Below are 11,580 nucleotides of genomic sequence, written 5' to 3'. Positions count from 1 at the left end.
TGAGATGGAGTCTCGCTCTGTCGCTGAGGCTGGAGTGCAGTGGTGTGATCTCAGCTCACTGCAACCTCCGCCTCCTGGGTTCAAGCGATTCTCCTGCCTTAGCCTCCCAAGTAGCTGGGACTACAGGCGCCTGTCACCATATCTGACTAATTTTTTATATGTTTAGTAGAGAAGGGGTTTCACTATGTTGGCCAGGATGTTCTCAATCTCTTGACCTCATGATCTGCCCGCCTTTGCCTCCCAAAGTGCTGGGATTACAGGCGTGAACCACCACGCCCAGCCTATATATATATATATATAGAGAGAGAGAGAGAGAGAGAGAAAATAGCAAGCGTTATCTAGGATATGGAGAAATTGGAGCCCTTGTGCATTGTTAGTGAGAATGAAAATGGTGCAGCTGTTATAGAAAACAGTAGTCTGGTTTCTCAGAAAATTAAAAATAGAATTATTGTATTGTTAGCAATTCTACTTCTGATTCTGGGTGTATACCCAAAAGAATTGAAAACAGGGACTCAAACAGGTATTTGTATATCTGTGTTCATAGCAGTATTATTCACAATAGCCAAAAGATGGGAGCAACCCAAATGTCCATTGATGGATGAATAGATGAACAAATGTGGTATATACATACAATGAAATATTATTCAGCTTTAAAAGAGGAGGAAGTTCTGACACAATGTACAACATAATGAACCTTTAGTACATATGTTAAGTGAAATAAAGTCACACAGATACAAATACTGAATGATTCCACTTATATGAAGTACCTAGATTACTCAAATTCATAGAGAAAGAAAGTAGAATGAAGGCTGCTGGGAGTTAGGGGAGAGGAAAATGGGAAATTTTTTTTTAATGAGCACAGAGTTTCAGTTTTGCAAAATGAAAAATGTTCTGCAGATGGTGGGGATGGTTGCACAGCAGTATGAATTTATTTAATTCCACTGAACTGTGTATTTAAAAATGGTTATGAATGTAAATTTTATATTGTGTGTATTTGACCACAATTTTTAAAAATAAAAAAGTGTCACTGTAAGTGTAGTTGCTTAAAAAAATTTAAAAGCAGAGAAAATTTAGCTGATAAGAAGCTGTATCGACATCAATAACTAACTAGAAACTAATCTGAACATCTTTTCAGAGCTGTTATACGGATTAAGATATTGAGATACACAGTTGCATATATAATCATATATCCTGTTATATGATGATATGTGATGTAAAATTGATTGTTTTTGCTTTGGTAAGATTTTCTGGAGATGTTGAAAGGAGCTGCATACAATAAACTTGATTCAAATTTTTGTTGTTGTTGTTGTTGCAGATCTGTGGCCACTTGTTCACATGGTTTCAAGGCACAATGAGACTCACTGGCTCTTGGAAACTTTGGCTTTGGATGTCAGTGTTCCTGCTTCCTGCTGCCACTTCCGTGACCATTAGGGACAAGACAGGTATCCAGGCCAACTCTTTGCCTAATCACCAAATGTTATTTATAGCCTTTAAATCATTAAAACAAATCTTGTTAAGATTGAAAAGGCCATAGATGAATCTACTATAACAGAATGAATTACCATTCATTGCTTTCTTCCATTGATCTTCCCATGATGTACATTAGGAATTCTTAAAATTACCTCATTTTTTTTCATATGCATAGTATATTAGTCTATGTCTTCCTTTCGTCTTCATTATTTACAAGTATACATACATGCATGTGTGCCTCTGTGTGTATATATGACATTATATATCTTTCCCTTTCTTTTTCAATAATTATGCAAGTTATAAGTATGGAAACTCATTACTAATTAGGATTAACAAGGACATATCTAATCTTAATTAGGTAAAAGTGAAAAATTGGATAGGAGGTATAAAAGGAAATGTAGTTTAATTATATGTTCATTTTGTAGTATCTTAGATGAGGCAAACAAAAGGTTGACAGATCTTTAGAGCACTTTTTAACTAAATAGACAGTATTTGCAATTAAATTTATCAGTCTTTTCATAAATATTTCCAAAAGGCTTAAGGGAAATTTGAAATATTTACCTTCACCTCTGCTTTTTGAAATTGATTATGTGGTTAATTTGGAAGACCTTTCTTGAACATTGAGTGTGTATAAGTTACTTAGCTAAATGTAATTCATATTACAAGGTTGAATTAGACATATTGGAGAAGGCATTTGCTAGGGAAAGAGAAACTTCATCTTTCCTATGCCAAAAAATCACATATAATGTATTCTGATGATAATCACATATGATTATGTATTCTGAAACTGTATTATTGTGCCTATTCTTTTGAATATTTTTTCAATAATTTTTGCTAAACAAGTATAAACCCACTCTAGTAGAGACTTTTGAGTTTGAGACACACATAAAATACAATTACTCATAAAGATCTAACACATCATAATCTTTCACAGTGTTATGTAAGTCATTATGATTTTTTATTATTTGGCAGAAGGTGCATTTCCTAAAATAATCCACATGAAAGTTTAAATATTCTGTTATTGTACAAAAGACATCCTGTGGCTGTCATACAATTTGTGGGGGGAAACACTTTCTTTCTTCAGTGAGAAATTAATCAGCTGTGACTCATGGCAACTACAATATGTAAAAAAGGAAAAGAGATGCATAGGGCAGCGGAGTTTATTCTGATACTATTTCTACTCTTCGGAATTTCTGAGTCTCTTTTTGTAAAGAAATATAGCAGGTAATGTACTTCACAATTTAATCTGAGATGACAGGACTTTTTTAGTTAGAAGGAAGAATTAATCTTTGGTTAAATAGGGACAGTTTTTAGGCACATGCTAGTGGGTAGTAAATGTTCTTGATGATAGCAAGGATTTGAAGGACCTAAATAAACGGTTCTCCAATTTTAGTGTGAAAAAGAATCACCTTACGTATTTGATTCCTGAGTCCTCCTCTCACATATCCCCATTTTGCAGGTCATACTGGGGTGGGATTCAGTAATTTACATCTTTAACAAGTTCCACAGATGAATATAATGCAGGATTATCTGAGGAAAACTCTTAGAGAAACACTTACCTTTGAGATAATTAACAGACATTTTGGTTTTCTTTTTTTCCTTTCACCTGATTTGGTTACCTTGCATTTTATGCACCATTTTATGCCAAGGTTCCTTTTTTTGTTGTTATTTTATTTTATTGTTTACCTTTAGTAACTTTTAAAAATTGTGATAAGAACACTTAACATGAGGTCTGCCCTCTTAACAAATGTTTAAGTGTATAACACAGTACTGTTAATAATAAACACGGTATTATACAGCAGATGTCTAGAACGTAATCATCTTGCATAACTAACAGTTCCCCATCTTGGGATTCCCCTGAATGTTTGCTTTTGTAGCTCTAGTATCTCAACTCTTTAATCAGGTTACATGATGTATAGGACTACCAAAATGCATATATTCTTATCCAATTTACTTTGCCGAATTAATCTTTCTGAATGATTTTCCCAACAGTACGAATTCAAAATTAATCTGAACTCTAACAAGATTCACTTAACATGAAGCATTAAGGGAAATTAATAAAAGAAAAAGATTATGTTATTTTTATCATGCCATTTGATAGAGGGTGTTTGTAAAGCAACACATACTGAACGTGTGATGGAAATTGCTTAACTTCAAGTATCGTTTGCATTAATTGAAAATGTCAGCACAGCACTGTCAAAGGGATTATTGAAGAATATGACACACTGGGCATGGCCTGGAAGGAGACCCTTCTTGTGTCTTGTGTATCTGATTCACAGTGCAAGGTTCCCTTTTTAGTTTCCTCATGTGCAGACCTGCGCGTGTGGTCACTAACCATTTACCGGAGGGAAGTGATTACATCTAAAAATAAAATATAACAAATCTGAGTGAGAGGCTAGGGTTTCAGTGTTGGAGTCTGTGAAGTTGTCAACAGTTTACTATTAAACCTAAATATATGACAGATAGATTGGGCCTTTTAATTGCTTTACCTTAACACTTCGGTATGTTTAATAATTACCTGGAATTGTCCCAGTTGAGACAGAATTTAAGAGTAATATGGAGAGATTCAATAATAACTTGAATTTTAAAATTTTGAAGGTATTAGGAATTCAGTCATTTCATATTCTTTCATCAATTTTCCTATTATATTGAGATCACGGGATAAGGTATATTTGTTTATTTTCCTACTGCAAATGAACTTCCATTTGAATGTGACAGTTTCAACTCAGTTACTTGTCAAAAGAAGGTGGGGAAGAGAATTGTGTTAAAATATATACAATGCTAGAAAATCTCAAAACTTATTTTAATTAGTTGCGTAAAACTCTTTCCTCTAATATAGAAGACTATGTATCAAATAATTAAAGTTTCATCTATTTTCTTTAATCTGTTCTAAGGCAAAAGTACTATATCATCATAAAAAGCAATAAGAAACAGAAAACCAGAGTTAAAAAAAAAAACAGGCTAAATAAATGAAAATGACAGAATGCGTTTTAAGTAACACATTTTCTTTTCATTATGATAAATCTTCAGTTTAAGTGTCCTGATTGACTTGATTATAAATTTAAATTTAGGCCTGTAACTATTCACATAAACCATTTAAAGGTAGTTTTCTATTAATTACAAAGAATTACAAGGAAAAAAACCTATTATTCCAAAATGTGGCTTTTACTAGTTGGCAAACACTTCACGCTTAAACTCAGAGTAAAATGTATGCTGTTATATAGAGAATTGTATTTTGTGTTTTTAAGAAATTCTTGTGTTCAACATTGGTACCATGTAAAAATCCTTCATTGACAAATGTACTTTGTAACTCCTAAATTCTGAAAGTGGAGGAAAGCTTCACAATGATTAAATTAATAATATAGCTTCTAACTAGGTATTTTCCTTTGGAAGAATTGGGCATTTAAGCAGAGGCATGAAGGCAGTGTGAGGGCAAGGCACGTGAACACCTGGGAAGCAGTCACTTGGTCCTCAGGCTCTGAGGCAGGGGCATGCTTGGCATGTGGGAGAAACAGCAAGAAAAACCGGGAGACTGGAGTCAAGTGAATGAGGGGGAGGAGGTGTAAGGGTACATGGCTCCTGAGAAATGCATCTGTACTTTCTGTGTTGTCAAAATCTGATTTCTAAGCCTGCATGGTCAAAGGCTAGACCTTGGACTCTGGTAAATTCGCCAAAGCAATAAATCCTGTCCTGTGAAACCTCTTGGAAGATGTTCAACCTTTGCCCTGTAGACCCTTCCCGGATATCAGGTGGACAGGCAGGCTTCTGAATGTATGCCCCTCATTACCTCTTGGAAGCCTTATTTCACAGTTAATTGAATATTGTCATATTGTATTATTCATAATGCATTGTTATTAAAGTACAGATGTGTGGAGATATGTGCATTTTAGCAAAGTTAAAATACAAATTATATCTTGACCAGACAAATTATGTTTTCTTTCCCTGCAGTCAGTAAACTGGTATATTAATAGTGTAAGTAATACAAGAACCCTCACTAAACTGCAAAGAGTATAACAGAACATGTTTATGTTTATTTTGTATGATGACTATAACTTTGATTTTCCCTTTTGTTTTTGTAGTACCCAAGGAATTACCTCATCCCCTGGCTTTTCCTAAGGCCAGAAGCCTCTGTGTCCAGAGAGCAACTAGTCCATTTTCAGTCTGAGTATCAGCAATATACACAGATCTTTTAGGTATTAAATCATTTGAAAAACAAAGATTGGATTTTAGCTGGTCTGAGCTCCTCAGCCATTTGAGAGGAGAAAAAAGGAATTCAACATACTTTCAGGGAATAATAAAAAAAAGTGGAAAAGAGGGATTTCAACATACCTTTGGTGAACACTGTAGTAAACTGAAGATTTATATGAATGGGTATAGAAAGTATCAGACCGGGCCAGGCTCAGTGGCTCACGCATGTAATCCCAGCACTTTGGGAGGCCGAGGCAGGCAGATTGCCTGAGGTCAGGAGTTCAAGACCAGCCTGGCCAACATGGTGAAACCCTGTCTCTACTAAAAATATAAAAATTAGCCACGCATGATGGCGGGTGCCTGTAATCCCAGCTACTTGGGAGGCTGAGACAGGAGAATCGCTTGAACCCAGGAGGCGGAGATTGCAGTGAGCCGAGATCACACCACTGCACTCCAGCCTGGGTGACAGAGCAAGACTTCATCTCGGGGGGGAAAAAAAAAAAAAAAAAAAAAAGAAGTATCACACCAATGAGAGGAAAAATGTTTAACAAAAGATGTGATGTGATCTTAAGATTAGAATGCCTAGCAGTACAATAGGAGGTCAAACCAGTAGGATAAAACAGAGAGATTAAGGGGAAAAGTGATTTTCTCTGTGTGTGTGTGTGTGTGTGTGTGTGTGTGTGTGTTTAAGCACACGTTTAAAACTGAGGGTGGGAGCATAATCCACTTCTACTAAAGAATGAAGATAATTTCTTAGGTATGCTATTGTTTTGTTTAAAATATGTATTTAAGAAGCAATGTTCAATACAGAGGGGGAGAAGTTGGTTACAGGAAACTTGTGTTTTGTTTCTACTCCACCATTGAGTGGCTGGCTTTGTGATCTTAACTCCTCTTGGATGACTTGTTCTTAGGTGCTCAGGATTCTAATTTTTGGAACGAGAATGGGTAAACATCTTTTTTAAAGTATGTATTTTCTTTGTAGGTAATCTAGATAAAATAATGATATACCCAAATATGATCTAGCTGCCTTCCTTTGGCTCTTTTCTTTCTTTCTTTCTTTCTTTTTTTTGAGACTGAGTCTTGCTCTGTCACCCAAGCTGGAGTGCAGTGGTGCAGTCTCGGCTCACTATAACCTCCGTCTCTGCCTCCCAGGTGCAAGCGATTCTCCTGTTTTAGCCTCCCAAGTAGATGGGACTACAGGAATGTGCTACCACACCTGGCTAATTTTTTGTATTTTCAGTAGAGATGGGGTTTCATCATGTTGGTCAGGCTGGTCTTGAACTCCTGACCTCAAATGATCCGCCTACCTTGGCCTCCCAAAGTGCTGGGATTATAGGCATGAGCCACCACGCTGGGCATCTTTGGCTCTTTTCAATACCCTCCACCAACTCTGTAATTTGCCCAGGTCCTTCAAGCTAAATCAGGAGGAAAGTGGAGCTGATAGTTATTAACATCTTGGTATGAATTTGTTAAAAACATTTGCATTTGCTTTTGAAAAAGATCTGTTGATTAAGGTTCTCTAAGCAGTGCATCTTTTTAAAAAAGTATAGACATTTTAAAAATAAATTTTATTGTGTATATTTGAGGTCTATAGCATATTATGGGATGGATATAATTAAATGACTATTATAGTGAACAGAATAACATACCTATCATCTCACATAGTTACTTATTTTTGTAACGAGTGGCTAAATCTTATTAAATGAAAATCTCAAAGGCAATACAATTTGATTGTATTTTCTTAGTCCTTATGTTGCACATTCCATCTCTAGATACATTTATCCTACATATCTGCTATTTTGTATCCTTTAAGTGTATTTCTCCATTTCCTACCCTCCTCACACCAGTGATAAATGCTGTTTTATTCTCTGTCTCTGTGTATTTAAGCTCTTTTTAAAAATATTCCACATGTGGGATCACACAATATTTTTTCTCCTGTGTCTGGCTTATTTCACTTAGCATACTATCCTTAAGGTCTATCTATGCTGTGGCAAATGGAAGGATTTTCTTTTTTTAAAGGCTGAATTATATTCCATTGGATAAAATGTCTAAATGTAATAACAAAAACCATAAAACTCCCAGAAATGATAATGAGGGAATAGTTCCCCAACATTGACCTTGGCAATCATTTTTGGATATCACATGAAAATCTCAGGCTACAAAAGTGGAAGTAAATAAATGGGACTAAATCAAACTAAAACACTTATACACAGTGAAGGAAACAATCAACAAAATGAAAAGACAACCTATGGGCTGGGAAAAAATAATTGCAAACTACTTATCTGATAGTTAATATCCAAAATGTATAAAGCATTTTTAAAACTCAATATCAGTAAAACAAATAATCTGATTTAAAAATGAGCAAAGGATTGAAATACATATTTCTACAAAAAAGAGATAAAAATGTCCAACAGGTATATGAAAAAGTGCTCAACATTACTAATCATAAAGGAAATGCAAATTAAGCCACGATGAGACATTACCTCATACCTATAAGGATAGCTATTATCAAAAAGACAAGAGATAACACAAATGTGGCAAGGATATGCAGAAAAGAGGACTCTAGCACACTGTTGGTGGGAATGTGGATTGGTTATAGCCATTATGGAAAACAGTATGGAGGTTCTGAAGAAATAAAAATAGAACTATCATATGATCCAGCAACCCCTCTTTTGGGTCTACATCCAAAGAGATGAAATCCCCACCTTGTGAAGATATATCTGCACCCCCATATTCATTGCAGCATTATTCACAAAAGCTAAGACATAGAAACAACCTAAGTGTTCATGGATGGATGAATGGAAAAAGCAGTGCAATTTTTTTTTGTGGTGAAATTTTAATCATTACTTTTGCAATCGTCCAGAGAGCCTTTGAAATGACACGGTGCTTTGCCTTTGTCTACTTGACATGATATTTGGATATTTGAGTATTTTCTGTAGTCCTTCAAGGTACATGCACACTTACTTAAAAGTGTGCTTTACTTTATACTAAAATATGTATTTTAATACTTAAAGAAATGAACATACCCACCTTGTGATAGCTATTTCCACTGCCTTGCCATTTTCGTGCAATGAATCCATAATATTCATGTATTCAGATTATTGTGCCTTAAATCTTACATGTAAATAATTAACATTTAGTTTTAACTTTTTCAGTTTTTCACCACAAAGCACATATGCTAAAGATATGAAATGGCATTTGATTTTCATAAAGACTTTTAGTGTAGGCTTTCATAAATGTTGTTAGAAATGTTGAATTCCATTCATTTCAAGTCATGGTTTATTACTTGGAAATCATCACATATTCGCTAAGGCCTCAGAAAAATTTAAATAAGATATATGCTGTTTCTAACTTGGCAATAGGCCAGTATTGCCAGTATTCTTCTCATTACTATCTTGAGATTTGTTTTGCTAATCACCTACTGGGGCTTCCCTACGAACATTGTGGGTAATTTAATCTTATTTATTATGGTTACATAGTCACTCATAGTCATTATAAAAATATGGTAAGAATGGAATTTTTTTGAGTTTTTCAAGTCATTTTTAGCTTAAAGTATTTTCTCACAGAGATGCTATTTTCTTCCTTTTGTTGAGATATTACACACACTAAAGTTGACAAATCTTAGTGCACAGTGCAGTGAATTTCTACAGATAGATTTATACCATTGTAACTACTACTCAGACCTAAATATACATTCTCAAAACCCCAGAAGCCTTCTGTGTACCTGCTCCTAGCTAACATTTCACCACAGTAGCCACTACACTGACATAGATTCGTTGTATAATCTCTGGAATTTTGTATAAATGGAATTATACAGTATGTATTAATGTTGCAGGACTTTTCCTTAGTTCAGCTAAAGATGGAGTTCTTTGTCCCATGGCCATGAAAATTCAGGCTCACAGACAATTTGAATAGTGAGTAAGACAGGGTTTTATTGGGTGAAAAGGAAGGAAACGGGGAAACAGGAACTCTCGCTAGGCCAGAGTCCCTGCTAGAGCACTTCCCACCAGGCCGACTGAATCCCAGTTTCCACACAGGAAGAAGAGGGGCCAGGCTCCTCCCGCTGCAAAGGGCGTGAAGTTCCCGAGGCTCCACCTCAGTGGGCAGGCTGGTTGGAGTTGCTCCAAGGATCCCCTCCCACCTGGCTGTCTCATTCCCCTCTCTAAAGAAGTACATCTAATTGCTCTTAGATTAAGGATAAGGATGAAGACTGATCTTAACTGCTTCCTGCTGACAGTAGGTGCTGTTTTGGGGAAACGGAAGTCAGAGTTCCCTCAGAGGCCAATGTAAGGGTTCCCAGCAGAAGGGGCCATTGTCAGAGTCTCCAGTTGCATGACCGTTTGAAGTTTGATGGCCTGAAGGCAAGAACAGACAAACTCAGTTATCAGAAAACATGTATCAAAATGAAACAAGAGGAGGGATAAGGACAGCTCAAAAATTCTAAGGTCTTTTACCAATTTGCACAGGGAGAGGGAGGCCAAACACCCAACTAGCAAAAAAAACTTGACCCTTTTGCTGGCATGTTGGACTTCTGTGTTCCCTTCCCCTGAGCCCAATCCTAAGCCAACTAGTTTAAGGTTTGGGAAATTAACTCTTTCTAGTTTGAAGGATGCATCTGAGGGGACTGTCCCCTAGTACAGAGACACAATTACCTATCAGTGAAGAGAGGACAGAGGAGAAGAAAGGGAAAAAAAGAGGACATCTATAATCCCATCACTTTGGGAGGCCAAGGTGGGCGTATTGCCTGAGGGTCAGGAGTTGGAGACCAATCTGGCCAACATAGTGAAACCCCTCTCTACTAAAAATACAAAAAAATTAGCCAGGCATGGTGACGGGCACCTGTAATCCCAGCTACTCAGGAGACTGAGGCAGGGGAATTTCTTGAACCAGGGAGGTGGAGGTTGCAGTGAGCTGAGATTGCACCACTGTACTCCATCCTGGGCGACAGAGTGAGACTCCATCTCAAAAAAAAAAAACCCCAAAAAACAAAAACCAAAGCTGTGTTCCCATTTTTCCTTGTTTGTTCACACTTCCATATTAGTTTTATCATTGTCCAGTGTTACTTTACCTATTTTTTGCTAACTAGTGTTTTTTTCCCAACCTGATATGCTCGATATTCTTTTATAAGATGTATTGGCAAAGTATGATGTGTACAGGGGGGTTGAGGGCAACTAGTAACAAGGAAACAAAGAGACCTTCTTTTTTTAAGAAGCCTTTTTTTTTTTAAATGCAAAATGCCTAAAGCCTCTTGTTTTGATTCGTTTATGAAAGGAAAACAAGCCAGTTCTGTATCTATGGTATATTGTTGCTCTTTATGTTCCCCAACTCTAACCTTGAGGAAAGAGCTGCCGTGAGCTTTACTGTTTGTGAAGAAAATTATTTTTCTTAATGCATGTTGGAGAAGACTGCTAAATAGAACTTCTATCAGACTAGGCAGATTTTAATTGTGACTTTACATGTAATACTAATAATAATTTCCTGTATGATAATTCTGGAGCTATGAAGAAATAGAAAAACCAAAGCAGGAAAGATGGACAAGTGATATGTTACAATTTCTCAGGAGACACTCCTTGCCCCTGTTCTTTTTTTATCTCACTCACTGTGTGATCTCATCCTTCCCATAGTTTTGAGAGGCGAAGCCAGCTGGACTTCCTGGGTCGAGTGGGGACTTGGAGAACTTTTCTGTCTAGCTAAAGGATTGTAAACACACCAATCAGCACTCTGTAAAAATGCACCAATCAGCACTCTGTGTCTAGCTAAAGGATTGTAAATGCACCAATGCGGACTCTGTAAAATTGCACCAATCAGCACTCTGTGTCTAGCTAAAGGATTGTAAATGCACCAATCAGCACTCTGTAAAAATGCACCAATCAGTGTTCTGTGTCTAGCTAAAGGACTGTAAGTGCACCAATCAGCTCTCTG

General features: G+C 36.4%; 1 protein-coding gene across 1 annotated transcript in view; it reads left to right on the top strand.

Annotated features, from left to right (window-relative positions):
* COL19A1 (collagen, type XIX, alpha 1) overlaps positions 1–11,580 on the top strand; it is a 350,354-nt gene that overhangs the window by 12,398 nt on the left and 326,376 nt on the right. Inside the window, exon 2 of the mRNA XM_011969393.1 lies at positions 1,316–1,442. Coding sequence (XP_011824783.1) covers positions 1,352–1,442 — 91 coding nt within the window. The 5' untranslated portion in view covers positions 1,316–1,351. The remainder of the gene's footprint in view (positions 1–1,315; positions 1,443–11,580) is intronic.

This window comes from Mandrillus leucophaeus, unplaced genomic scaffold (assembly GCF_000951045.1).
Source record: "Mandrillus leucophaeus isolate KB7577 unplaced genomic scaffold, Mleu.le_1.0 Scaffold889, whole genome shotgun sequence".
Lineage (NCBI taxonomy): Eukaryota > Metazoa > Chordata > Mammalia > Primates > Cercopithecidae > Mandrillus > Mandrillus leucophaeus.
Note: the sequence above shows the minus strand (reverse complement) of the source record. Positions and strands in the feature narration are given on the sequence as shown.